Below are 25,714 nucleotides of genomic sequence, written 5' to 3'. Positions count from 1 at the left end.
GTAACAAAGTCCAGGACCATGTGGGACCAAGGCCTGGAGGGCACCGGAAGGGGTTCTAACAGCCCGATGGGTTTCTGCCTTGGGGTCTTCGACTGGGCACAAACCTTACATGCATTCATGAATTCCTGGATGTCCTCACTGAGGGAAGGCCACCAGGGTCTTGGGGCAGCCTGGGTGCCCTGCAGCCAGGGAGTCGTGCGCCCAGTGCAGCAAGGAACGTCTTAACCTTACTGGGACGTAGTCTTTTCCCTCCGGTTTTCCTGCTGGTCCAGGTTTCTCCTCCTGGGCTTCTCTGATGTCCAGGAGGAACTGCCACTGGACTAGGGCAACAAAACAGGAGAAGGCAGGATAGGATCCGGTTCAGCCCGCTCTGGGTCTTTGTCATGCACCCTGGACAGGGTGTCAGTTTTGGTGTTCTTGGACCCAGCTTTATACATTTACATTTATTTATTTAGCAGACACTTTTCTCCAAAGCAACTTTCAATGAACTCTACGTAGTGTTATCAGCTCACACACCTTATTCACCAAGGTGACTTACAATGCAAGATACGCTACTTACAATTGGTCACTCATCCATACATCAGTGGAACACAATGTCTCTGTCACTCACACACTATGGGTGAACCTGAACAGCGTGTCTTTGGACTGTGGGAGGAAACCCACGCAGACACGAGAAGAACATGTAAACTCCACACAGACTGAGCAGGGATCCAATCCATCTCCTCTCACACCACCCAGGTGCTGTGAGACAGCAACGCTACTTGCTGTGCCACCCATTTATACGAGACCATGAACCTGAAACGGTTGAATAAAGCCCACCACGTCTGTTGGGGATTCAGACAGCAGGCTTTCTGCAAGTACTCCAGGTTGTGGTGGTCAGTTTATACTAACAAGGGGTAAGCAGCCCCCTCTAGCTAATGTCTCCATTCTTCTAGCACTAATTTAATCACCAGTAACTCCCAGTTCCCTATCTCAATTTCTCTTGGCAGAAGTCATTTTGCAGTGATGAGGTAGAAGAGTGACAGGAGGTGAAACACGAATTTGAACTGCTTCTTGAACAGAGTCACAGGTCATGGTGGAGGCACGCATCTTCCAAATTGTGTTCACTCAGTCCAAAGCAGGTCATGTCAGCAACAACACCATGTAGGTCACCCAGCTTTCGTCAATGCAATACACATGGGGAAGGTTGGAGAACAGCAGTTCGCACAGGAGGAGAAATCCCAGGCATGTCTCCAGAGAGCCATAGTATCTCATGGGAGTAACTAAACGCGGGTCCATCGCAGAAACCCATGCAACAGTAACTGGTGATAATACCCGGGGCAACACAGTGGTCGCAGCTGTGCTCGATGATTCTGGGGTTCTTTCCTGCTGTAGCTCCCGCAGGGATTCGGTCATCTGGAACAAAGTCTGCTTGTGGGTGTTTAGCCGGGTTTCCTGAATGGAAATTGCTGTCCAGAGCTTCTTATGATGGAAGCTGAAGGTGGGACCCAGGTGCAGAAGCCAGGGGCTCAAACAGTAACAGGCAAGGCGATACTCGTGGTTGGGAATGGGCATGGGTCCGAAGCAAGGCGAGAACGTATTTTCACAGATGATCCAAGGTTTCAGTTGAGGGAGCGAGGCAGAGGTCAATGCCATGGGAGACTGAGTACAAGGAGCAGGAGGTGGGCGAGGGAGCAAGGTGGGGAGACACAGGGCGAGGAACAGGCAAGGTCAAGGAAAAGTTCAAGAGCACAGGTGGGGATGGTTGTCTCTGGTGGTGTGGCACCCTTTATATTTGTCCCTGTTGATTAGCGCCAGATGCTGGTGCCTGGGGAGTGATGTGAGCCTAACACCTTGAAAAAAGTGAAGATTGCTTGAACATAATGTTGGGTCCTTTTTGCCAGTTGTGCCAAAAATATCACATTATCTTTTACTTTCTTCAAAAAGCTTTTCAACTTTTTATGAATCTTTTCTCAAGTCTTACAGCTTTTCTTTTATGCTCACTATACCTGAAATTTTATCACCAGCATGGTTTTCTTGTTACTTTTCACTTTGTGCTAATAAAACTGATTTTCTGAAAATAATAGGAAAACTGAGGAGAACCTTGCAATCAGCACTTCCAAAGAATGTGGGAGATCTGAGTATTCTGTGTATTCCTTTATGGCCCCCCTACATTCATCTGTGCTACTGATGTTCAGTTTATTTACTCAGTGATGCAAAATGTAAACACGTTCAGGATGAAATCGCATGTAACCCAAGGCAAGTTTCACATTATACTGACATCTTTTCTTTATTTACTAATCACACATGAGTCAATTTGTGTTATGAAAACTTGTGTAGTACCAAGAATGACTACTGTACTCATACATATTATCTTATAATACAGTTTTATATGGGTTTTCTACACTGACAAAATATGTTTGTTGTTTTCTCCTCCTCCTACAATGTTCAATTCATTGTCCAATGATTCTGAGTCTGTAAGAACAAAATCATGGGAGAGGAATATTAAACACACAGAGCTGTCAACCATGCATAACAGATATAAATGCCCACTAACCTCTGTGTCCCCAAATGCTGTTCTCCACAAACCATCACATGTTGAATGCTGTTACTTTCTTCCTAGTTTTCATCATCAGTGGTGTCTTACCTACCTTCTTTTATGACTAGCTCCTAACTTTGTTTTTATTGCACTTGTACATGCAGCGTGTGCTGTTTCATTTTGCACTTCATTTCACATTAGGTATGTACTTGGCTCACGGTTCCATGGCCAGTTCTTTCTGGTTTCATTTAGGTCACATGTACTTTCTCCACTACCCCACCCCTCTCTGGGACAACTCCATTTGCAGGTGCTGCTATGTGCATCTTTGTCATTGAGTTGCCCCACTCATGTTCTGATCCTTGCCAACCCCCCCTTTCCTGCCCCCCACTCCATCCAGACCATGCCTGGCTTCAGCAGCTCCTTTGACTGACACCTCTTGTTGTTCAGCATATCTCTATTGCAGGCTGCATCCAGTTTGTCTTTCCCCGCAATGCATCCTGTGTGACCCTCCCCTCATTCTGGGCCATCACCAGTTTCCCCACTTTTTTCCTTTTCTGTCCACTGGCCACAGACTTGCCTGCTAGCTCATTAGCCAGAGTACTCTTCCTCTTCTGCCCTGAGTTCTCTGCTGCACTGTGTTACCATCAGCTTGCACTACACCATTGCTCATTTTACATTGTGACTGTTTTATTCACTGCTGTATGCTCCCTGGTTTGCTCAGTCCTCATCTGCAGGACACCTTGTTTTGGGGGGCTTTTACACTACCATGTGCATAAAACCAACATCTAGTAGTAGTTACCTCATTTTGTAGAGTCTGTAATTTTTGACTAAGGTTCAAACCCAATGTCCAAATTAATTTGCAAGAATTCATTCCCAGAGCTCATTTCAGATATGTTCTATAACTCATGTCTGGATAATGATTTCCAGTTTCTTCACAATTCAGGCACCTGGTAAACACAGACTTTCTTCCCTTTTGGTCCATTGGTCAATTCAAGTCCCTGCTTATTCTAAAGACTGGCTGTTTGTTCAAGTGTTCGTTCCTTACTAAAGAGTATTTAGGTAAATAGCACAGATATTTGTTCCCTGAGTAATCCAGCTCCCTGCTGATAAAGTGAACAGTCCATAATACTGCTTTTCATTCCACACAATTTATCACATGCAAGCAACTTATATACGTGGCTATCACTTGTCATTTATCAGCTTGGTTCGTTTGCATGGCCATCAGTCTGTAACAAAACTTGCCACCACGGTTCTGGTCCACTCATCACCAATATTGGTACTGCCATGGGTTTTATACACTTGCTTATCAATGCTTCTGTCATTGACTTCTCACTGTTGTTCATCTCCTGCCCTCACATTGTCCACCCCCATACCCCACTGCCCACATTCTTTTTCTACACTGGATGGCTCATGACATCCTATCATATGGCTTTGGTTCCTGCCCCAGTTTGCTGATGCAGCTGTCTGGTTCACACTCAAGTTCTTTATCTTTGCTGCCATTCCACTCACCCACTAGTTTCTTGTTTATCAATGCTGTTGTTCGTTTCATGCCTTTATTCTATTCAGCCTACTCACTACTCACTATAAAAACATGTTTATCTTAGGGACTAGGAGTCATTTAATGCCTAGCCTTTTAATGCTATTTATTTTTGATCCAGCAATTTATTTCATATTGTAGTTTATTGACTGCACCTTGGTTTTAGGTCCACTCTTTCATTTCTTGCTGATATATCCATATTTGGTTCACATTCTTGGTTATCAACCCAGTTACTAGATTTGCACCTTGCCACTGATATGGTCGTTCAGTCATGTCAGTTCTACTGTGTGCCTTCTGCTAACGCTGCCACATGATCCATGTCGCTTCAAGTCTCTCCGTCAGCCTCCTCTCTCCAAATGCCTGTACATGGTCCCATGTTGCATCACACATCAGAGCCACTACATTCTCTACAGCTCTTGCCAAGCACCAAAGCTGCCTCACATCACCTTCTGTTCTTGACATATTTCATATGTCATATTTCCCTTTGGGGGGCGCTGTGGCACAGTGGGTTGGACTGGGTCCTGCTCTCCAGTGGGTCTGGGGTTCGAGTCCCGCTTGGGGTGCCTTGCGATGGACTGGCGTCCCGTCCTGGGTGTGTCCCCTCCCCCTCCGGCCTTACGCCCTGTGTTGCCGGGTAGGCTCCGGTTCCCCGCGACCCCGTATGGGACAAGCGGTTCAGAAAGTGTGTGTGTGTGTGTGTGTGTATTTCCCTTTGTCCTGATTGGGAGTTTCTTGTTCTCCTCTCCTCAGCTACCAGCCTGGCATACTTGTCCAACTCAGCACTACAACATTTTTGTTTCTATAACTGCCCAACCTATTTCTACTGCTCAGTGCTCTGCATCGCTCTGCTGACAAGAGTGCTCCATTAGAATTAATGGAATTGAATTAAAGTATCCCAGTTTGCATGATAAAGCAATTTACGATGTACATATTACGACAATTCCTGTACAATTTTTAACAGTCTCTCTGTACACACTACACTGTCATCCCATCCACCTTTGCAATAATCTGCTCAACTTTCCATAGATACAAGCACACAGTAACCTCTTCTCTATTCTCAAAGCACTTTACTTCTGTTCTGTTCAACCACTTGGAGTCCACCTGATCTTGGGATGCTCAGCAATCCTGTAAGTCTTCTTGTGGACTCGGAGTTTATATGGAAAGCATACCAAGCAATCCCTCATACAAGGTGGCAGTTCTAACTCCTGATTTGGAGTTTGTAAAAACAAAATTTCAGGAGACAAGTATTAGACCAGGCCACACCCAGCTGTCAAATGTTACAAAAGTCATCACTTTTAATTAAATAGATGATTATGCTTCAGCAAAATTAAAGAACTCAGATTATGTCTGGGAAAGTACAACTTTGCATCCTGGGAGCATCATACGTGCAGTTTTGTGTATTTCACAACACAACAAATATAGTGGTGCAACTGTAAAGCTGCATACTTTATACTTGTAGACACACCTGAACACACCTGAGGTCATCCTGAAAACATGTTCTCATATAATGACAGGCTTATTGTGTTGTGTACAACACAGCACAGAAAAAATATGAAGATTATATGTTGACATAAACATGGTACTTATTTTAAATCCAGTTATGTAGCATTAATTGGGGGTGGGGTGATATAGCAGGAAAAATTAGTGCCTCACAACTCCAGAGGTGGGTGTGGGGTTTGGGTCCTCAGTCTGTACGTTTCTCTTCATATTTGTGGCCCCAGGCACTGGGAATCGCTTCAATTCCTCTCTTGCCTTGGAAACCACGTGAGTGGTTGCTATGAGTTAAACTCGACTAGATGGCACTTTCATCATATAGCATTAACAACATGTAAATGGACAGGTTTATGATTTTCTAACCAAAGAAGCAATGAAATGTTCTTATTATTTTTAAGTAATGAAAAAGCAGTTTTCAGTTACTTACCTATTTATACAGCTGGATACTTCTGACTGGAACAATTTAGGATAACTACCTTTTTCAAGAGTACTACCGCAGGAGGTGGGATTTGAACCAAGGTCCTTCAAGGACAAGGTGGCAGTTCTGACCATCACCTTGCCTGTTTTCTGGATTGTGTTACTAAATATAGAAACAAAGTTAGTTGAATGAAGTAGAGTATAGAAACACAGAAAAAAGCTTTGACCTTCAGAAAGTGGGCAGCTGGTAGCATAGTAGTTAGCGCTGCTGCCTTTGGATCCAAAGGTTGCAGATTTGAGCCTAACTTCGAGCTCTAGAGCCTTTGAGCAAGGTACTTATTCTAAATTGCTCCAATGGAATTACCGAGTTGTATAAATGGGTGAACAATTGCAAGTTGTGTTGGAGAAAGGTGTCTGGTGAATATGACGTAACCCCCTGTAGTATTCATATAGTGGTTAGGGCTACTGCCTTTGGATCTAAAGGTTGTAGGTTCAATCCCCACTTCTGGCTGTAGTTCTCCTGAGCAAGGAATTTACCCTGAATTATTCCAGTTAAAAAAAAAAAAAAAAAACCCCCTATATAAAGGGGTAACTAATGGTAAGCTGATTGGGAGGGGGGTGTCAGATGAATTAACAAATGCAGAAAAAATGTGTTTGGATTGGACATGTATGTGTTTAATTTAATACCCTTATTTCTTCGTATTTTATTAGGGCCAACTCAGGATTTCACACACTTCTGAACATCGGAGCACAGCACAAGACATTTTGCAATTATTCATTTAGTAGATGGGGGGGTGCAGTGGCGTGGTGGGTTGGACCGCAGTCCTGCTCTCCGGTGGGTCTGGGGTTTGAGTCCCACTTGGGGTGCCTTGTGATGGACTGGCGTCCCGTCCTGGGTGTGTCCCCTCCCCCTACAGCCCTACACCCTGTGTTGCCGGGCTAGGCTCCGGTTCCCTGCGACCCTGCATAGGACAAGTGGTTCTGAAAGTGTGTGTGTGTGTGTGTGTGTGTGTGTGTGTGTGTGTGTGTGTGTGTGTGCGCGCGTGCGTGCACGCGCGCGCAGACATTTTTCTCCAAAGCTGCATATAGTGATTTTCATGTACTTTTATGTATTTATGTAGTGGCTGCCACCTTTATCTAAGGTAACAATGCTAAATACACTACAGTAAACTTCAAACAGTCATTTATACAACAGAACTATTAACAGACACAAAGTGACATTCAGAGTCACCAAAGAACGTGAAGCTCATGTCTATGGACTGTGGGAGGAAACCTACGTGGATATGAAGGAGGGGCATTTATATGTGCATTTATTCAGTCTATATTAGTGTTTTTATGATTTCTTCCTTACATTTTCAGGTAATTGCAATACATTTCTTCTAACATGTTTAGTATTGTAGCTACTGAAAGGTGCCGCCTAGGAGCAGGAATGGGCTATCGACTGTAAATAGTTGTTCAACTGCAGAGGGGGTCAGTGAAGGATCTTAAGTGTCTGTTGGTTGCTGGAAAAAGCTTAGTGCGAGGGTCCTAGCATATACGGGTTACTGGAACTAAAGGGGCAACATTTCCATGTAATTTTTTGTTACCAAGTATTCCAATAAACAGTTTATTACAGAGGTCTGCGTTGTGTCTATGCTTACCTCATTGAGGCTAAAATACATGCTTGTCACACATTTTATTAAATTTTTCTTAAGTGCCAGTTTATTGTAGCATGTCCTATAATATTTATGCGATGACAGGGTTAGACATGTTTTTGATTTTATGTGCAAGCTGCAGAGCAATGTAGCACACACAGAAATACACTCTTACATTTAGAGTCACTAACTCTCCTGAAACACATTGCTTTGGACTGTGAGAGGAAACTAGAGGAAACACATACTTTTGTACATGTGGGATATGCAACATCCCCAAAAGACATACTGTACAGTATGATACAGTAATTAACGAAATGAAACTGCTTTGTTCTTTAAGGCAAACACTGTGGTGTTTCTTTTCTCCTTATCAATGCCTGTTGTTACAGTATCATGTATGCTGCGTTTGTTATGTGTACCAAACTGAACAAGCAAAGGTAACAACCATAATTTAAGTATAACATACTAATTAATGAAGGGAAACTACCTCGTTTTGTTATGTCAATTATTGAAGCAACCATGTGCATTGGGATGATCATTAATACCAGAGGAAAAATCACTGTGGTTGCAGCAGCATACAATGTATAACATACATACACACATGTAACACATATGTACATACATACATAAGTAATCACACACATAAATAAGTAGAAAATTTTCCCAAGAACGACAGGGAGGCTCGTTTAGAAGGGAAAGGAAAAGGTGAGGAAATGATAAGTGAAGTGAGGTGTTGCAAGGTGTGCGGTGGGACACAGAAAAACGCTGAGCCCCCCCACCCACACACACACACCGTCCGCCAACCCCCATTTAGTGGTATCAATTATGGGATTTGATGGTATTTTAGCATAAATGCCAATGAATGGGTGCCAGTTTGGGCGCTTACGAAGCAGAAACGTTTACCATTTGAAACTAATGGTAATTCTTCGAGTTCACGAAGGGTTTTTCAGAAACCTTGAAGGGGAGGAAATTTCAATAAAATAACATGATGTACTGGGGCATTACGAGCGGTAGGAGCTGCTCAGTTAGTAAGGGGGTAGGGCGCGAACTGCTTCTTGAGCCAGGTAGAAAAGGTACAAAAGCCTTTCACCCCTCAGTTCGTGTTCGCAGTGGCAACACGGAGCAAGCGACCCGCTGAGAGCGGCCTCGAAGCACACACCCATGGGGCGGCGCGAGGCGGGGGAGCGCGAGGTGCCGCGACAAAGTGCGCTGAGAAGAGCCCGCCAGTTCAGCCGCTGGAAGAGCGATCGCTGGGCAGCAGAGAAAAGAGGGTGAACGCAGAGAATCTCACTGAATATCTGGAAAAGACTCATTCTTCCCGCGCTCTGTCGGACCGTTTGTGGTGCAGTGACAGAGAAAAGGGTAACGGGCAGAGCCCTGCTTGTTTCCCTCAGCAGGTAAGCCAGAGACGCCGCCGCGCCGGGAGTTATAAAATATAAAATTGGTGAAGAGAGGCACTGACTGAGCTTATATCTCCGAGGGTCTGAGAAGTTTCTTCCTTCACACACAAACACAAGAATGTCACTGTTGTGGTCGTGTATTTCTTTTAACGCCTAAGACTTACTAAGAAGACTAGAGTGTGTCTCCCTAGGATTTTCGTGCGTGTTTTCTCGTGTGCTTTTCTGTCACTCACACTGTGTGTCGTTTGCCAAGGCAACACTAGTAGAGTAGAGTCTATGCATTATTATTATTATTATTATTATTGTTATTATTAACAACAACAACTAGTCAGAGGGGTTCGTTTTTTTAATTTTTTACACTCTGCATACACAGCGCGAGGGCTGGAGGTTTATCTATTGTAACGTCAGAAACAGTTACTCTTACCAGTATTTTTAGTCACGCGACAATGCTGAATTCTTGTCGAAAGGTTAATGATTGAACGCACTATTGTTTTATGAATATGAAGGTCCGAATCTACAGCTTGCTTCATGGGACTGTCTGAAGTGCGAGCTGGGGCCTGCTGTGTGTGTGTGTGTGTGTGTGTGTGTGTGTGTGTGTGTGTGTGTGAGACAGGATACACTGTCCTGCACACTTCAATCATTTACTCAGACTCTGAAAGGGAGACCAGAGTATTTTCCACCACCGGCTTAAACTATTCGGACTGTATCAGTCAGTGAGGAGCTGTGTGATCTTCCCAATCTTGGCTCATACTGGGGATACGGAGGAGTTCACTTTGTCCTTCAGTGTTCCGAGGGCATGTCCAGTTAGAGCACTTAGAGCAGCCTCATAGAAAAGGCACACAAATTACTAATGGGGCCCATGGGGCAACTGACAGCATAAGCTACTGATGACCAGCGTGGTGATCAGGTGAGCTGTTTGGCACTGGTGATTGTTAGTGGACGGTTTGTTTTGTTTGTTACAATGTGGCCGAATTAAAAGAGACCTATGAAATGGAAGCCGGCCTTGTTTCCACAAAGAAGGAAGGGCAGTTCCGGGTGTATTCCCCAAGTGCTGTGGTGTAGGTCGCCTGCAAAGTAGATGTTGATAAACAACAGTGGGTCTCTCGCAGACACCTGATCCCTCAGTCCAACAGTGAGCAGCTCCACCCCTCTCCATAGTGAGCACACAGAGGAGCTCTTGTTGGCTTTTTTGCTTTTTTCAGGCTACCATGGCAACTCAGGTCTCTTTACTTGCAGCCTTGACTTTTGCTTCGTGATTTGAAAACAAAGGCAAGAAGTGTGTGTGTTTGAAAGAGGGGCATTTGTCAGAGTCGGGGAGGTTTATTGGGTTTTATTGAAGCCTAGGTAAGGACAGTTTTTGGAAGGTAATGATGGGCTGATGTGAATGGCTTCATGAAAATACACTTGTCTTTGCCAGGTTTTACTCTGTTTTTTGTGCCTTAACCTTCTCAGCCCATGGTTTGCTAGGAAAAAGAGCATCTATCATATAGGCCTTTGATAATAAATGTGTTGCAAAGTCAATAAGTGAAAAGAAAATCTGAATTTTCTACGTTTTTAACTTTTTTTGCTTTTTAATCTACTGTACTGCAATGTAAAGCTGTTGAAAAATACTACATATCTTTAAATGTGAAAAGAATTGGCTTAAGATGTAAAATCATATTTTAAAATTTATTTAATTTGCCCGTCTTTACAAATGGCATCCCAAAGCCTACAGGTGGCTTGGACAGAAACAACGTTCTATATTCTATTCTTTTATCTCTTCATTCTATTTATAAATGGAAAAGTAACTGAAATATCCTGAGTCATAGTTACAAATTTCAGTTTAACTATCAATATACAATTGCACAATCCAGGCATTGTGAGGCACCTGCACTACCTGCTGTTACACTGTGCCACCCATCTCAGTTTGTTATGGCAATCATTTTATTTTTTCATTTTTTTAATAGAAGTTTTTTTTAAGTGTTTCCTGTCTAGGATTATTTTCATTTATTGTTTATTCCGAAAAGCCAATGAGTGTTTCTGCAAGAATTTGACCTTTCATTTGTCTTTCATTTATCAGGACAGTAACCTCTTTTCACTAAAATAGTGACAAAATGTCTTGTATTCCTTTTTCAGCATAACAACACATATTACATTTTTGTTGAAAACACCCAACACTGGAAATAAGATGGTGTTGTCATAGTTGCATAACTTTGTTGATAGATTTATGTTTTTTTCTTCCAATTTGTAAAGAAAAATGCATTATTGAAAACTATAGCCATTTTTAGTAAAATTCCTGTATTGGCTTTGTTTGCTATATCACTTTTTTAAGACAAAATTTGTTTCTATGGCACACAATGGACTTTAGTATTTAAACAATTGTATGTTTGGACAAAACAAGGGTAACTCCCATAGTCTGACTAACCCATGAACAGCAGCTGTGTGGTGTTAGTTGATTCCTGGTACTGACATCTCCATGCTGTCCTTCACTTTGCTTCACAGTATTCAAATTGTAATTTAGAGAAATCGTGACCCTGAAAAAAGCATATTAAATAACATTATACATGATATATTTCTAGAGATCTATTTATAGTTGCAATTTTTTAGTACAATATTATTTTAAGAAAGAGTTATGTAAATGGACCACAGTCAGTTCAGGAAAAACTACACCAAAATTCCTTTGAAAACCTTGATCTCCTCTGAAGCTTTTGGAAGTCATTTGTAGACATTTGTCATGGCTGCTGTGATTGTTGATGAGAACAGGTTCTTAAGTCTCCTATGTGCAAAGTGTTAAATAGCTTGAATCATTAAAAGACAGAAATCTGATCGTGCAATTTTTCTCTGGTGTTGCTTCATAATAATATATATCATTTGTTTAAAACTGAGTGAAGGCAATTTGTTTTATAAAATTATTACACTGCAAATCAGTCTAAGTCTTTCTGGAGTTATCACAGTAAAATATAAACAATTAGCAGTCGTGATATTTTTCACACCTTACACCAGAGGGTTCTGAGGAACCACTGTGTCTGAAATTCATCACAGATATGAAAGTTGTTACCGTGTAATACTGCCTCTAAAACAAATTGGGCCTTAATCTTCTGAAAAGGATTGCTTCATTTGGAAACATGTAACATTCCTTGCTTTTTTCTCCAGGTCTCCGTGAACCATGTTTGAAAAGCAGAGATATGACAGTCCCCCCATGTACAGCCCACCGTACAGTCCTCCGTCCAATGGTTTTGGGCCTCCTGGGAGTTTTCATGACCCACGAAGCGAGTTTGACCCTTACCCCCCTGCACCTGGCTCCTTTTACATTGAGGAGAAGCCTCAACACTTCTATAAGTGGTCTTCTCCACCTGGCATTGTGAGAATTATGGAAGGCATCATTGTGGTTTTATGCATTGGGATCTTTGCCTGTGTGGCTTCCACGTTGGTATGGGATATGCAATATGGTTACGGCTATGGAATGGGCTTGGGAGGATATGGCCTTGGCACCGGTACTGGAATGCTCGGCAGTTACGGCTCTGGCTATTATGGAGGGAGCTATTACAACTCCTATCCCACACCTTACTCTGCAAAAACAAGTATGATTGCCATGGCAGCCATCAACTTCCTTGCCTCCTTGGGCTTCTTTGTGGCCAGCTTCTCCAAGACAGGGAGCATGCGAAGCCGCAAGTTCTACCTGGCTGTGCTTATAGTCAGTGCAATTATGGCCTTCCTGCAGGGTATTATTAACATTGTGTACATTATTGGTGTAAACCCAATGGCCCAGAGCTCTCAGAGTATGTTTTACAATCCCATGTTGATGATGTGCCATAATATGTATGGCAGTGGATATGGAGGAGGAATGGGAGCAGGAGCTTTCCCCATGTATAACCAGTACCTTTACCACTACTGCTATGTGGACCCGCAGGAGGTATAGTAACCATTTACACTTACTGAGGGTTGGTTGGGTTTCACTGACTGATGGCGTAGTATTGTTAAAAATATAGTAAGGCCTTTGATTAATGTCTTAATTATTCTGTAAATAGTATACAGATACTGATTGTTTAAATTATACTGTTGCATTGGAATGTGTTTACAGTGGACCTAACAAGTGTACCTTAACCATGTTTTAGGCTGTAGCTATGGTGTGTGGCTTCCTGGTTGTCACTGCACTGGTGATTGCAGCTTATTTTGCCCACAAAACACGCAGCAAGATCTGGCGGTATGGAAAACCCAACATCTACTGGGACGAACCACTTACTGCAGCTCCTGAAGGCCGAGATGTGGAGGATTGGGTAAGTGGAAACTGGGCAATGTTGCAGGAAGCACAAATATTTCCTCTGTCAAAGCCAATAATTGCTGAAAAGTAATATTCTTTGGTATAAAATCATGCATATTCTTTTCAAATAGTCATTTATACCAAATTGGGATTTTCATAATTTTACAGTGTGCTGCACTTTGAAAGCGTAAATCTCACATCAAATGTAACAGAGTAAGAAACCCTGCTCAAATGCACCCATTCCGCTGTTTACTAATGTAACTTGTTCCTGGAAATCCAGTCATTAGGTGAAAATGAAATACCTTATGGTGAAAATTCTAGCTCGTTCCAAGCTGGACATAAGTACAAGCAAAAATTATTGAAAAACTCAAGTACGATAAGAGCTGTTATTCCTCACCAGAGAATACATTTATATCAAAATAGCCTACAACTGTTATTAAACAATAAAAAAATATAAAATGCACTACTGTACATGCATACATATACATACATACATACATATACCTATCTATGAATTTAGGTATCGTGTGTATTTATATGTGTTGTGTATGCATGTTGAAGAGAAAGGAAGAAATATTAGGAAAAATGTTTTATGATGAAAAATATTTAATATTTTTATTACCTTAAACATAATAACAGCAAAAAATCAAGTTCACTAGTTAGCTGGTTAAAAAAAACAGAGGTGAGAAGGTGACAAGCCTAGTGAACTATTAGATGAGTTTTTAATTTTGAACAGTTATTAATTGCAATGAACAGCACAAGAGGCTGGCCTGAGGGAACAAACAAATTAATATGATTTTCATTCCCACAATGCTCAGTCCCAGAGACCTGTAAACAGTAGACTTCTTGGTGCAAATTCAGAATAGTGTGCTGCCTGGAAAAAAATGCTAAAGTTTGCCTCTTATGTGAATGGAAATGTTCCTATATGCAGAAATACTGATGGTAAAACAGATTTAAAGGTATGAATTCAGTGGGCTCTCAAAAGTGTAAAAATTCATCACTGAAATGTTCACAAATCACGAAATCAGCATGGTATGTAAAATAAAAGCTAACACGAATGATCAAATACATTTTGTGGTGCTAACTTGTCACACAGATCAACAGCATGTGTAAATATGTTGTATAACTGTTGTATAAATACGTTGATAAACATCAAGGATGTCTGGCTCAGAACTCCATGTTCAATTACTGCAACAGCAATTGTACATTTCTAGTTTCAGCATATCTGTAGGGGTTCAAACCATAATTCAAAATAATATTAAAAATATTAAATCCATTAACATCAGGAGTTAAAGACACATACTTATGTATCTAAAATACTCTATCAGTGATCTCTCTGATATTGAAAGACTGGGATTCTCATTCGCTTAAAAATTTTTAGTTCACTGCTAGGAAGAAGTTCTAAAGTTAAGAATGTTACATAATCTTTTATTTTTTATTTTGTCAATTGCAAAAAAATCATATTTGTGTTTTATGTCAAACTTGAAAGCATACATCTTAGGAAAAGGATTCCCTGAGCACTTTGAGACAGTAGCTTTTGTGTAAATATTTTTTATATGATTTTTACTTACACAAACAGAAACAGCTCAGTCTAGTACTTTTGAATCAAATTACAGATTACGTATTGGTTATAGGTTATGGTATGCTGCAGAAAATTAAAAATCAGGAGTTAGCAGGATTAATTTTTGGTGGATTTATGGAATTTTTTGACTATCATCAAAAATATCTTTATGCTAAATGTTTTTGGCCATATTGCCCAGTCCTAGGAATATTAGAGGGGGGGCATGGTGGCACAGTGGCACAGTGGGTTGGACTGGGTCCTGCTCTCCCGTGGGTCTGGGGTTTGAATCCCGCTTTGGGTGTCTTGTGATGGATGTGTGTCCCCTCCAGCCTTATGCCCTGTGTTGCTGGGTTAGGCTCTGGTTCCTCATGACCCCTGTAGGGGGCAAGCAGTACTGACTGTGTGTGTAGGATTATTAGTCTGATTAAGTTTAAAAAAAAAAAAAAAAACTTCTCATAACACAAATGATTACTCTGTAAAATTATTTCTTTGTACAGTAGGAACCGTTGCTTATTCCTTGGTGGTTTGTGAAATGGTTTATTGACCATTTCTTCAAAAACAGTTAAAAGCAGGTATAACTACAAATTATACATCTTTTAAAGAATTTGGATAATCTACTATTAAAGTGAATTGCTTCCATTTATACATATAACCTCAGATTTAAAACACGTTTTTTCAGTCTTATTTGAACATGAGATCTGACAGCAGCAAACAGTCTTTACTGGTGTGAAATGGTTCTCCCCTTCAGCTGAATGCTATCTAAACAGGGAGCACATGAAAGAGCCAAATGCACCTGTACAAATATTAATTTGAATTTTGCACCATCCCACCCCTAAAGAATAACCATTCTAACATTTTAAGGACAAAAAACATTTGAATTCTGTACATAAATAACCAATTGTTCTTCTGTATATTTTTCTCTTTCTAAAACGGGATGTAGAGCAAACAATAGCAATCTCTCTCAACGGGAAGCCTTTGCTTTTTTTTATGGTGCAGGACTAAGTCCAGTTGGTTTGTCCTTATTTCATCTTTTTACGATAGAACATGTCAAAGATGAGGAAGCAGACAGTGTATGTTGTCTGGAAGCATGATTTGCAGCTAAGATTACTTTTCTCTGTCATTCTTAATCTGGGCAAAGCAACCAAAAAACTCATATTAAACATCTAAACATGTTGTCTAACTTACACATAAGGGGCCACACAGTTCACGATTTAATAATACATTCTTTGCTCTAATTACTATACTTAAGAATAGTTATGTATTATATGTAATTATATATACTGTATGTGCAAATGAACATAGCTACTCTTTAGAAAAGCTATTTTATGCCCCAATAAAGTTTATCGTTACAAGAAATAATTGTATTCATGGCACATTAAAGAGGCACAAATGACTCCACAGAAGTCGTGTGAAGATCAAGTGGACTGATATCTAGAATGGCCTGTGTATGATGTGGTGCATGAAATAGCCAGTGTTCTTTTCATAGAAGTGTAGAAGGTGAAAAGAAGTGTAAATGACTAACAGCCTCCAGATTGACCAAGTCCAGTGAGTGTAAATATCCAGTCATGTGACAGGCTTCAGAGCTGATACCAGTTGTTTGTTTATGATACACCTAGTTTCACTCTGTGTGATCATTAACTAGTTGATAGCAGAGTTTAATGTGTTGTGTTTTATATTGAGTGTAGTTGTTAAAATCAATATTTTTTTCGTATTTATTTTCTGCATAACACTAACATAGTTACCTGGTCACTCTGTCTGTAGGATCCCTCAAAGTTTAAAGACTTTTAATTTACAAAAAATGCTCCTCATATAATTTATTGGTTATTGTTTTTTTTTCACAATTGTTGAACTAAGCCAAGAGTTTGAAATGTTCACTGTTCACATTTAGAGACTTACAAATTCAGAGGACATCTGAATGGCAAAGCTTACCTGTGTATGCACTTTTTTGAGACTCCATATATTTAACTTAAGCTGTTAACAGCTGGGGTGATAAGGCAGCGCAGAGGGTAGTACTGCTGTCTCACAGTGCATGGGCTGTTCAGGCATAAGTTTGAATCTGGTTCAGTCAGTGTGATGTTTTCTTTGGGTGATCTGGTTTTCTCCCACAGTCCAAAGACATGCATTTCAGGTTAACAGGTAACTCTAAACCGCCTGTAACATATGACTGAGTGAATGCGTCCGTGACTATGTATTCGGGGATGGATTGGTGACCCTTCTACAGTGTATCCTGTTTAGGCTCATGTTCTGTGCTAACACGGTGGGCTCTAGACCACAGTGACCCTCATTTGGGCAAGCAGTTACAGTGAGTATTACTAGCAGAACAAGTGCAAAGACTTGTTAAAATTGTAAAAATAACATATCAGAAGTATCTTTTTTCATGCATAAAAGTTTTGTAATACAGAAAAAAATTATCTCAAGTTGTCATCTGTAATAGCTAAAGCAGGAAAAAAAAATACCGGTGAGTCTTACTAGTTTTTTTTTTTTCAGTCAAAGATTTTTGTTCTTTGTTATGCCCTTTTAGAGCAAGGACCTACTTAATTCTGATAATGTGTTTAGTAACCAGTTTATTAATCAAATTCTGTTTTTTGTGCCAAAATTAAATGTTTAATTAGTTTGTGTCACATCACAAAGCTTGTAGTCAGTGATACTGTGTGTTGTCAGTGTGATGAGTAATGTGAAGTGATGTGTCACCTAAGAATTGCTTGACAAAGCTACACAGAACTCATTGTACAGTCATGTGCAGGAAGGTTATGCGTGCAACCTCTGGGACCGTGACCTGTCTCCGCATGACATATGCAGACACACACCCTGTGTATCAGTCGGCTCTGTGCTGTCCTTGAAACCACCTGCTTATACAGTATAATGTTTGGATTTTAAGCATTCTCTTAAGTTAATCTTTTTTGCTTGTCGTATATTATCCTCAAATAATCTAGTTTCAAACTTCTTATGAAGTGGATGAGAAATCCCAAAGGAGTGTGAAATTTTTACACACTTCTGTGCTCGTTTTTGATGCCCTGTGTAGGAGAAATTCCCCTTCTCGTGTTCCTAAGAGGGCGTTTGATATACTGATATAAACATGATTGTATCCTCAGTGGTTTGTTTGTTTCAGTCCTGGTGTAAATTTCTGGACTTGGTTGAATTAATGTGGATAAATAAGATACCATGTGGTGTAGTGGTTAAAATGTTGATCATATAACCAATAAGTGGCTAACAACCATCAGAAAAGCAGAAATGCATTGTCATCTTGTTCAGGGGACATGTTAGTTTACTAAATACCCATCTTCTTAGTCGACAAGAGTAAAATTATTACTTTCTGGAATGTAAATGTAAAACAATTTGCATTTTAATATTAATTTTTAAATCATATTTATAGGAAAATATTGTAGCTTGACATTTAGCTGGTCTTTTTTCAGTGTTGAAAATAACTTGAAGGAAGGGGTTTCAGAATCCAAAAGTCTGTTTTTACCCTTTTAACTGTGAGGAGTCTGCCACTTGCAGTTCTTCTGCCCCATGTCCTCCAGTCACAGACATTCCTTCCCTGCTTACTTCGGCTGCCCTCAGTTCCCTGCAGAGGGCCCATTGTTGGAATTCCTAGATGACTTGCATTCTTCAAAGGAAGGAGAACTGGAGCTGCAGGAAAATACACTCCACCCTGTAGCTGTTGTTCCTTGCAGGACATCTGTTGTTTCCGATGAACATTCCCTGCTGTGGACTGGAGTTCCAGCTTGCGCTGCAAGTGCAGTTACTACACCAGTAAATCAGTGTATTTTTTGCCATCTGTTTAGATTTAGATTTTATGGGAGTTTAGATTTGGTGGCATTTGCATATGTAGTTATCAAGTATTGAAGTACTGACAGTGATAACATGTGTTTTTGGCAGTAAATATCTCCCGCAAATAGTGTCCTCTGAGGTTATGTCTTTAAAAAACAGATTTGAAACTGAGACTGACCAACATGGCTGTACATGCATTGGTGACGTACCTTGTCTGATTGTTACACACAGGTTAACTCTACATTTAAAAAAATCAACGTGAAAGTGAGCTAAAATTTGTAGCTCCTCTCAGGCTGCAATTTGTTTCGCCACTAAAGATTTGCCTTTTGATAAGGCCAGTGATCATGGTACACTGGTGAGCACATTAACCAAGAGGGTAATCCAAATCACTTTGATGGCCATGCTGTCCAATTTCACGCTTCACTGTTTCTCCAGACATCTCAGTCTGTGGCTCAGCACTCATGTAGTGATGGGGCTGATCTTTTTGTACCAGTTGTGCAGAGGTCATGCAGGGTCTCAGCGAAAAGCTGCCCGCATGATTCACCACAAATTTAGGATAATCACCTTCCAGTCTCATGTAAGTGTAATACTCCACTTCCACTCTGCTGTTCTGCAGTTTTTACTTTCAGGTTGGGAAATCAAAGTTTTCATGCTTGTTTACTCACTGGTATCAGTTAAGAAGCTTAGTGAATCAGAAAGCTGCTGTCTCTTTTAAGCCTTTTTGATATTACAGCCCAATCAGAACTTTGTGTTCTTGTTAAAGTATTTCTCTGTGCTCCATGTTGATTAGAAGTTGAATTCGTTGCATTAAAACAAAATTTAGTGATGTGAAAAAGAAAGTACACCCTCTTTTAGTTCTGTGGTTTTGCATATCAGGACTTTTCCAACCCTCATGTAGTCCTCACCAAGTCTTATCAATAGATTTTAAAAAGACCTTGCACTTAACACTACAGACCAGATTAGGTTCCAGAGCTTATTCCAAATGGAAAGGGCATGAAGCAGAATATACTGAGACCCTCAGACCCGCTGAGACCCTGCATGACCTCTGCACAACTGGTACAAAAAGATCAGCCCCATCACTACATGAGTGCTGAGCCACAGATGGGATGACAGTCAATCGCAAGGCAATCACACGCATTCATTCAGTCACACATAGACACACTACAGGTAATTTAGAGTCACAAATTCACCCAAAAAACATTTTTGAACTGTGGCAGGAAATTGGAGGATCCAGAGGACAAGCCAACTATATCCAGGCAAATGTGAACCTTCATCTTAACCCACAGCCCAGGAGCTATGAGATGCTAGTGCTACTCACTGTACCACTATATCTTCAATGCAAATGTCCAGATAAAACATATGTGACTGAATTACCAGGATGGGGGGCGTGGTGGGTTTGGCCGCGTCCTGCTTTCTGGTGGGTCTGAGGTTTGAGTCCTGCTTGGGGTGCCTTGCGACGGACTGGTGTCCCGTCCAGGGTGTGTCCCCACCCCCTCCAGCCTTTCACCCTGTGTTGCCAGGTTAGGCTTCCGTTCACCATGACCCCACTCTGGACAAGCGGTTTCAGCCTCTGTGTATCGGCTCCTGTTTTTTCGCAGGTGAACAATGTAGAGAATCCTCAGAGTGTTCAGGAGGCCCCGACAGTGGTGCTGTCTGAGAAAGCCACGCCTCCTCTGAATGCAGTCAACAGCATCACCTCATACCCAGTAAAGTCAGACAGCATCAGTGCTGGAACCTACAATGACAACATGTGAGTGATGTGTTCTAATAGTTCTTAAAATGTCAGCTCATTTCCTGATTAAAACTGGTAGCTGAAAACCTTACTTAAAAAAAAAAAAAAAAAAAGTGTTTACAGTACATATACGCAAACTTTTGACTGACTTTAAATTTCTGAAATGTACTATTTATTAATTATTTTAATATATACTGTATATATATTTAAATTTGGCAACCAAAAAACTTATTTATGAAAATTCATGTGTTTGATGAAAATTAAGTCATTTAAAACACTCAGATTACAAAGAACTGCAGATGTACACCGTGTCTTGTTAAGAAGGAAAAACCCGAGGTTCAGGCGTACAAGGCAATATTTTTTCAGGGAACTGAACTGTGTCCACAATCCAGGTCTTAAACGGGATCTGGAGTTGTTGACATTCTTCTTGATCATTGTAAATAGTCTGATCCAGACCAATGTTGCTGACAGGAATGCTTAGCAACATGCACCAAAAATGAGAACTTTTGTGTCAGCTGTGATCACTTTCTCAAAGCAAAACTTGCAAAATCAGTTAGGTTGTCAAATTCAGAATTCTCATTGCATGTGATTAAATGATTTTTTTTTTTTTATAAATTATGAGCACTGTGTTGAATTTCTAAGACTTCAGTATTGTGAAATTTCTAAGGAAAGCAAGGTTGTGAGAGAATAACCCTTTCTTATTAACTGATCTTCATAAAATCCTTATTCTCAAATGAAAGATAGAACAGGAATGCTATGTACTTTCACTGAGTTCACTAAAATTTGACTCAGTAGGACTAAAGCTGATAGTGAAAATGAAAATAACTGATAAAGCATAAACATTTTCTTTCTGTTCTGGCTTTGACCTTTCTATATTGCATTTAAGTTTCGAAAGAATGGCAAAGTTATTGAGATTTTCATAAGGGATACAAGAATGTTTTAAAACTAAAATACCCCCAATCTGTTTATTAATATATCTACATATAAACAGTTCTGGGAGGAAATGAGCTGCATTAAGGTAATTTAGCTTTTTATTATGGTTTAGCTTTGTGTGGCACTCTTTTGAATTCCTTGGGATGTAATAAGTGTAAAATAAAGTAAACTATGGATATAATACATTAAATGTATCCGTGCATTTAAAGAAAACTGCAGAAACAGTAGTACCATGATGATTTCATATTTATTTTTACAATTTGTTTAAAGTTAAAATGAATTCATAAGGGCGCAGTGGGTTGGACCGGGTCCTGCTCTCCAGTGGGTCTGGGGTTCGAGTCCCGCTTGGGGTGCCTTGCGACGGACTGGCGTCCCGTCCTGGGTGTGTCCCCTCCCCCTCCAGCCTTACGCCCTGTGTTGCCGGGTAGGCTCCGGTTTCCTGTGACCCCGTATGGGACAAGCAGTTCTGAAAATGTGTGTGAATTCATAAGGGTGTATGGTTAGTAATCCTTTGCAAATATGTTTTCTTAGTGGAAAGAATAAGGGTACAATGTTTAGATATTTAATAAAATGCTAATGGCAAAGTGTAGTGGAAAAGTGTATCAGTGAAATGGTGGAACATTTCACATCCACTATGGGATGTATAACAGGCATCAAACATTTTAAATTTAATTCACCTTCTAATTTTAGGTATAACTGCTTTCATGTTTCCATTTTGATGGTTTCATTGTTATCATTTGTTTAAATTCTTGGAGACGTATACAGAAACACAGCTGCTAAAAGGATTAGTGTTGTGATACATAACTAGGAGACTAAATAATTCAATAGGGAGCAGAGTCTATGAGGCTGTGAAATCGGTACTTTTCTATGACTGTGCTCTTTGAAAGCAGTCACATTCACTATCCCATAATATTCTCAGCTACACAGAGCACCCCGTCAGTCGTCCAACTGAGCAGCCGACCCGCACTGGGGGAGCCAGTTCCAGCCCCTCAGAGGAGGCAGGGGGGTTCCGGCAGCCTGCTGCCCGCAGGGGGAAGAGGTATAGGCGAAACCCTGAACTGGATGAGTCACAGTATGAGACAGAGTATACAACCGGTGGAGAGACAAGCACAGAACTGGACCGGGACCACTGGCTAAGGTGAGGCCTGTGCACTACACTGCTGCTGGAGGGGAGATTTCACCCATCTTTTTTTTTAATCTCCATCTCTGGAATGGAGCAAATAAGCACTGCAGCAGTCTGTCTGTCCCAGGGGTTTGAGATCAGAGAAGTGGGTCAGTGTTCAGTAGGAGAGGCCAGTCATGAACAGGAAACTACTTGGGTTTTTCTCATTTTCACAAACACTCCTTTGTCGGCCCCCCGAGAGCCCTTGAGTCTCAAAGTTTGGTTATAGTTCTGAACACCTGTCTTGGTCCTTGCAACTTAATGTGATGTCTATCTGGTACACAAACCTTCTCAGCCTCAAATTAAACTGAAAGGGTGACAAACAGGCTGTAGCATGCGGGGAGAGTGTTTGTCTGACTGGGAGTGTAAAGGCACATCATCTGACAGGTTATAAACTAAATTAAACATTCAGCAGCATAAACTGTGTATGCTTATGACACTTTTTTCTTCAGTATCTACTCAGAAATCACTTCAGATGCACAGCGTCAAGAGTACAAGAGGGAATTTGATTCTGACCTGAAGAGTTATAAGCAACTATGTGCAGAAATGGACAATATTCATGACCAGATGAATGAATTAAGCCGGGAACTGGATACCTTAGAGGAAGGGACATCCAAATACCAGGTGAGAGAGAAGCGGCTCTTTAGCGTAAGGAGGGTCTCAGCATTAAGCCCAGAGAATGTAGCTGACAAACAGTCAAAACTGCAGAAACTTGTTTGTTGGAAATTAATTTAGAACTAAATTCTGTTCCATTTCTGTCTGAGATCTTAATCTGATTTTGTAAGCAGAGGCATTCCCAGCATTAGCCCAACAAAACATGTGCGCACATGCACAGCTTGTCCCAAGTAGGGTCACAGCAAGCCGAAGTCTAACTCGGTAGCACAGGGCATAAGGCTGGAGGAGGAGACACACCCAGGACAGGACACCAGTCCGTCACAAGGCACCCCAAGCAGGACTCAAACCCCAGACCCACCAGAGAGCAGAACCTGGCCAAACCCGCTGCACCACTGTATCCCCAACAAAATAGCTAGTACTACATAAGTACTGTGTTTCTGTAGTTGCTGGTGTATCGTTACTCTGAATTCCAGCCTATACTGTGTTTAGAGACATTAGGGAATGTCGAGGGAGATACTTGTGATTTGTAAAGCACTTCAGCGGGTCTTCTGCCAAAGGGTTTTCCCAGAGAGGAAGATGCATTATTTCCTGTTTGTCTAACTTACTGATTTTGTTGTGACTGTTTAACTCTCCTCTTCCCCTGTGTAATCAGGCCGTAGCAGAGGAGTATAACCGACTGAAGGACCTGAAACGGGTGAGTTCTGTGGTTCTCAGTGGGTTTTTGTGGGCTCACGTGATGCACACTAGTGGACATTTATTAAATTTTAACTTTCAGCCTTATATCTAGGGACTTTTTTTTTTTAATTCTCTTAACAGGAAGGTATAGTTTTCCCTAAATAGCTTCCCTAACAAAATGTCACATGCCACAGCCCCTGTGTTTGGGAAAGATTAAACTTTTCTTATTCATTTAGCTTTTCTTTTTTATTTATAATATTCCCAGAGTCCCGAGTATCGGATCAAGAAGCTCCAGTGTCGAGAGCTGCGGCATAAGCTTTTTCACATAAAGCGAATGGTGAAGATGTATGACAAGGGTTGCTCTTAAAGTATCTTGTACCTCAGCCATGGACAATGCCTCGGAAACGTGACACTGGATGGCCCATGTGAACTCCCAGGGGATTTTTGGACCAGAAATGACCCAGAGGCTCTCCCCATACACATACACACTCCACTTACATATGATTAATTGATGAGTAATGAGGTCTAGGGAGGCAAGGACACCTGTGATCATTCTTCTTCCTCCCATTGATCCATCTTCCTCTTGTGTTCCTTTGGTCTTTCTTTTCCAAATAACAATCTTTTTTCAGTACGTAACACTATTATAAATGGGAGTGGATGGGTGTAGCTGGAGAAGGGTGATGGAAAGTAATTTTCAGTCGATAAGCATATCTGGGGATTTGTTCAGCACTGTTTGCTTCTGGTACAGCAAATGAACATTGACTCAGTGGCTTGAGATTAAAGCAGCGACAATGAGAGAAGAACATAATGTGACTTGTGTTCCTGTGAAATGTCCTGAATTTGCATCTTTTTGTTACCGTAAAGCAACAAAGTATATTCCTTCAAATATCCAAAGTCAGCACATATATCTGAAGAAAATATGTATGTGTGTCATAAGAACAACACTCTGTACAGATGAATTAACAGATATGTTTTATGAGCTTTTATGTTTCTGTTTCAACATGAGGGATCAAATGGAATCTAAGCAGAAATGCTACAGAAATGATTCCAAGTATTTTTTGAATTCTATATTATTAATCCGTTTGTATCACTTAGTAAACATTTGTTCTAAGACTAATATTAAGAAATGCTTGTAATGAACTGATTTTGTGCAGAACTTCAGTTAAAACAGTAATACATGTATAAAGTTGTTGAAGCTGTTTCAGTTAAACAAAAAAAAAAAAAAGTCACCAAAACTATGAAGAGGTGAGATACTTCTCAGTCCAGCTAGACCAGCGAGAAATAAATTGAGAGCATTAAACCTCACAAAAATGCTAACCAAGCATTCTTCACAAAAAATGAAAAGGTAACTTTGTTGTCGACTATTTTATTGCACATTCTGTGACCTTTGTACATGAAAAGTGTAATACAAATAGATTTTTACCTTTACGATTTCTTCCGGGGCACCAATTTTTGATTGCTCGTGAAGAATGCCTCATTAGCCTTCACTTTTATTTCTTTTTCTTACAAATACTTCACTATTTAAAAAGTATTTTTTCACACTTAAGTGACACTTGTAATCAAACATAATGCCATATTTCTTTATCAGCAACAGGACTGTTAAAATATCTTACATTTATGTCTTATTCACTTCTGTCATTGATTCTCTGGTTAATGTCTTTTATGTTTTACTAATAACATAACTGTTACAGGAATCAAGTATCTGCAGGAAAATTTGTAAATTGTGCAAGACATGATAAATGCTTCTCTTTGATCTGCATTTTAATTTTTGCTTTTTCAATATTAATTATTTTAATGTGCAAAGAATGAAATGCCATGTGTACACTTACCATTTAATAAGCAAAAGTAATGATTTCTGTTTTTTCTTACCTTTTTAAAGAAAGGTATAATGAGGAAAGTGCTATCTACTTTTGTTTTATAAAAAAGGTTCTTTTTTTAATCTGTACTATGTTTTCAGAGACAAGTCTAGATTTCAGTGTTTTTGTTAGAATGATGCAACATTGTTAAAAATAATTCAGCAATAAAAAC

The 25,714-nt window shown here is 40.4% G+C and overlaps 1 protein-coding gene across 1 annotated transcript; it reads left to right on the top strand.

The window, feature by feature from the left end:
- Nucleotides 1–8,758: 8,758 nt before the first annotated feature.
- On the top strand, nucleotides 8,759–25,300 carry LOC108930510 (occludin-like). Its single transcript, XM_018745792.2, has 8 exons — nucleotides 8,759–8,994; nucleotides 12,130–12,889; nucleotides 13,092–13,253; nucleotides 20,168–20,319; nucleotides 22,154–22,372; nucleotides 22,849–23,020; nucleotides 23,664–23,705; nucleotides 23,952–25,300. Exons 2-8 carry the CDS (start codon nucleotides 12,143–12,145, stop codon nucleotides 24,051–24,053), a joined length of 1,596 nt encoding a protein of 531 aa, XP_018601308.1. The 5' UTR covers nucleotides 8,759–8,994; nucleotides 12,130–12,142; the 3' UTR covers nucleotides 24,054–25,300.
- The last annotated feature ends 414 nt before the right edge of the window (nucleotides 25,301–25,714 follow it).

The sequence above is a fragment of the Scleropages formosus genome, chromosome 9, assembly GCF_900964775.1.
Source record: "Scleropages formosus chromosome 9, fSclFor1.1, whole genome shotgun sequence".
Lineage (NCBI taxonomy): Eukaryota > Metazoa > Chordata > Actinopteri > Osteoglossiformes > Osteoglossidae > Scleropages > Scleropages formosus.
This window is presented reverse-complemented; position numbering and strand designations above follow the sequence as displayed.

Coding starts and splice junctions, on each gene's coding strand:
- LOC108930510 (XM_018745792.2), top strand. CDS start 12,143: ATGTTTGAAAAGCAGAGATATGACAGTCCCCCCATGTACAGCCCACCG. Junction 20,320..22,153: donor GGAACCTACAATGACAACAT/GTGAGTGATGTG, acceptor TAATATTCTCAG/CTACACAGAGCACCCCGTCA. Junction 23,706..23,951: donor GACTGAAGGACCTGAAACGG/GTGAGTTCTGTG, acceptor TAATATTCCCAG/AGTCCCGAGTATCGGATCAA.